General features: G+C 41.5%; 1 protein-coding gene across 3 annotated transcripts in view; it reads left to right on the top strand.

Moving 5' to 3' along the window:
• The first annotated feature begins 750 nt into the window (after nucleotides 1-750).
• Nucleotides 751-3678, top strand: part of cep15 (centrosomal protein 15) — a 3167-nt gene continuing 239 nt past the window's right edge. Inside the window, exons 1-5 of one of the 3 annotated variants that reach the window (XM_035520485.2) lie at nucleotides 751-801; nucleotides 1118-1193; nucleotides 1990-2113; nucleotides 2213-2281; nucleotides 2552-3678. The exon at nucleotides 2552-3678 is cut by the window's right edge and continues 239 nt beyond it. In XM_035520485.2, the coding sequence (XP_035376378.1) occupies nucleotides 1141-1193; nucleotides 1990-2113; nucleotides 2213-2281; nucleotides 2552-2731 (426 nt within the window). In that variant the 5' untranslated portion in view covers nucleotides 751-801; nucleotides 1118-1140 and the 3' untranslated portion in view covers nucleotides 2732-3678. Of the gene's footprint in view, nucleotides 1012-1117; nucleotides 1194-1989; nucleotides 2114-2212; nucleotides 2282-2551 lie in introns of all 3 variants that reach the window. The other 2 variants (XM_035520483.2, XM_035520484.2) reach the window with 2 other exon arrangements.

The following is a 3678-nucleotide window of genomic DNA, read 5'->3' as shown; positions in this document are numbered from 1 at the left end:
TCTCTCATTTTTGTTCTGTAAACTTGATAGTCCTCATCTATTCAAATGTCATTTCTCACCTTCTGTTTACTTGTTAATAGTATATCATAATTTTTGAATACATTACTACCAAAATTACCACCACCACTACCTCCACATATTGCTTCTGGACTGAAATGAACGTGTAGGTCCAGTAAACATGTTTCGCCAATGTGCTGATATACAGCGCTGAGGAGTTGAGTTCCGCTATGTTCAAGCTTATACTGCCATCTGCTGTTAGGGAGCGCTGATTCAACGAGGAGTATTATTATTATTATTATTATTATTATTATTATTATTATTTCATACCAGTTACAGTTCTCCAACACTTAATTTCCATAACTGCAAAGGTTGTAATGTTGCGTTATGCTCATGTTATAATACTGCTTTGGCGATACTATAATTGTATATGGTCATGCCATTAAAGCTTACTGAACTGAAGGAGGCAGTCGCCAGTGCCATTACACGCTGCATTTTAAGAAGCCTGTTGTCTGACACTCCTTAAATTAGCAGTCCGCGTTCGGTTGAATAAAATTCTTCTAAATTAGTTTTTATAAAATCTGTATATTTGATTTTTGGAGCAATTTCACAGGGAACCAGCACATTTAGTTTGGGGGGGAAACTTTAACACGTTATTAACAGCAGGTGGCGCCCTTTTATTTCCCGTCTGGTTGTGTGCCCAGCTGATCTATATAAACCAATCAGCGCACTGGAACAGTATCGTCCTGGAAACAAGGGAGGCGTCCAGGAAGACCTGCTTCGTATGAACTGGTGGTGGTTGAGGTTTTAACTTTTTTTTCGTTTTTGAGATTTAGATGGTTGAGTTGTTACATAAAAGAGTTTTATTCAGCCCGTTTGTCATATTTTCGCATCGTACTGCCGGGTCACGACGACGTAATCACCGATCCCTGGCTTTTAAACTGACAAACTGGCAGAAACGCAAGAGCGACGTTAGCTGGGAGAGTGATGTGGAAAGAATAAATGTAGTAAAAGGTCAAAACTAAAAATAAATAGTATAAGTATTAATAGTATAAGTATAAATAGTATAAGTATTAATAGTATAAGTATAAAGTATAAGATCAAAAGTTTAATCTCTTAGCAGTTTGACTTCACGAGAACCGAATGGCTGCGAATGTTAACGATGAGGATCAACTCAGCAGGAAACACGAGGAAATGTAAGTGGAATACCGAAATGTATGTACAGAGTACTGAAATGTAAGTGGAATACCGAAATGTATGTACAGAGTACTGAAATGTAAGTGGAATACCGAAATGTATGTACAGAGTACTGAAATGTAAGTGGAATACCGAAATGTATGTACAGAGTTCTGAAATGTAAGTGGAATACCGAAATGTATGCATGTATGTGAAATGAATGTGAGTGGATGAAACAACACCTGAAAACATTTTGATAGGTGTTTTACTCGTTTATTATGAAGGTACAGTGGGGCCTCATACTCTGATGACAACACATGGGTACTCAGTCCATTATTGTTTATGTTTACAGCAAAATCTGTAAAACTGCTAATTAAATAGTGAGTGTTGGTGTAGATAAACAGTTTAAGAGCGAGTTAATGTACAGTCTACAGTCACAGAATTCGGTGGTCACAGATTTTGGTGTAATACCAGCACGTTTTCCCCCCTTCGATTGCTGGTTTCATGTGACCTCCACTTTATTTGGAAAGAAAACCTGACGACATCCCCGCAGGAATGAGGGCTACTGTCCGCCAGGGAAATCAGGACTGTGTTGGGAGTTTTTAGGGATATTATCACATGAGAAACAGAGTTTCGTTACAAGTTTTGTTTTTAACTGAAAAGCAAAGCAAAGCACATGTGTGTACTCATTGAGTCCGTTCCAAAAAGGTCTCTGTTGTGCACTGGGCAAACCAGAGTGTCTCACTTCTGTCTCACGGGAGTCTCTCACGGTACTTCTGTCTCACGGGAGTGTCTCATGGTACTTCCGCCCTGCAGTCTGGGGATGAGGGAGGCTTTGCTGCAACAGATGGAGGTTTGTTACCAACAACACAAAGCCAAGAAAAGGCAGCAAGCTGTGAAGTCTGAAGCTGCTCACGAAAGAAACGCAAAAATACTGGAGGTAGCAGGAGTTTTCCCTTATTTACACACATAAGACACATGTTCTGATAATTCCTAATTCCAAGCATCATGCACTTTTTTCCCTGCGCTTGTGTATCAGGACTTTCAGAAAGTGGAAACCCGACTTCAGACACGACCTGTCCTGCATCCAGATATCCTCACCCTTCAGGTATTATCTCCTCTGCATCCTGAGGTCATAAGGTGTTCACTCTTATTGGTCATAGTTGTGCCATATCCATCCACTCAGAACAGATTACAAATAAAAACTTCAGTGTCGCCCCCACTGTACCACATAAGAATAGGAAGTCATTCGGCGTTCAAGCTCATTTCCAGTGTGGTGATTCACATATTTGTTAACGAGTCAAATATTTTATGGCTGACTGGGGGAAATAAATGAATAAATAAAGAAATCGATCTTGTGTAATCTTTACCGTTTAAGACCTGTTATTGGGGGTCTGTGGAGCAGAAGCTCCCTGAGTGGGAGCGCCACCTGCTGGGGAAGGGCAAGGCGTCTGTGAGGGACACGGCAGCATCACAAGGACTCCACAGTCAGAAGGCTACTTGGCTGGGCTCTTCCTCTGCACAGAACAGGCGCAAGCCCCCTCGGCCCAAACCCTGACCTCCTGACCTCCTGACCTGCTGCCTGACGTAGCCTGTTGAGCTGGTCTAATTCAAACAGGTGAGAACCAGTGGCCTCATATGGACCTGCCATGTGTGTTATCCTGGATCTATGATGTGTGTTATCCTGGATCTTTGATATCTGCCGTGTGTGTTTTCCTGGATCTTTGATATCCGCCATTTGTGTATTGTCCTGGATCTTTGATATGTGTTATACTGGATCTTTGATATCTGCAGTTTGTGTGTTATCCTGGATCTTTGATATCTGCCATGTGTGTGTTATCCTGGATCTCTGATATCCAGGAGGTGTGATGAAGTGTGATGCCTGACTGTATCCCCCATGCCTCATGTGGTGTGTCCTTCATTTAGAATTGCAGGTCTTTTTTTTTTGGCTACATATGAAATCTCGAGCTCCATGTTTAAATATGCTCTAGTTCTCTACAGCCTTCTTATGGCTGGTGCAGATTAAGTATGAGTGTGTGGCCAAGTACTGAAAAAATAAAAGTGGTGGAGTGCTCGCAGAACCGGGGGATATGGGTCACCTCCGGGTATCAGGGCCAGACAGGACTGACAGGACTGGTGTAGATGCACGTCTGTATTCTGTGCCTTTGACCAAACATTTTGAAATCACCTCAGTCTATTTCAGTAGGTACACATCCAAATCTGCCTGTGCACATGGTGTGGACCTTGATAAAATGACCCCCCACCTACAATAATAATGAATTCTTCACATCTTAGAATATTTTTGTATATAGCGCTTTTTAAACGAACCGAGTTCAGTCTGATTAGGGGGACTGAGACAGTACTGACACCTCCACCACTGGGGTCTGATTAGGTATCTGAGTCCACCTGATTATGACGAAGAACAGAAATGCACTGGGGAGGATCTTCTATAGAAGCTTTGAACATACAAGGTCTAAAATATTCATTTTCTTAATATTATTTAAT

This window comes from Electrophorus electricus, chromosome 22 (genome assembly GCF_041902795.1).
Source record: "Electrophorus electricus isolate QZ-2024a chromosome 22, ASM4190279v1, whole genome shotgun sequence".
Classification (NCBI taxonomy): Eukaryota; Metazoa; Chordata; class Actinopteri; order Gymnotiformes; family Gymnotidae; genus Electrophorus; species Electrophorus electricus.
The sequence above is the reverse complement of the archived record's forward strand: the minus strand, read 5'-3'. Positions and strand labels throughout refer to the sequence as shown.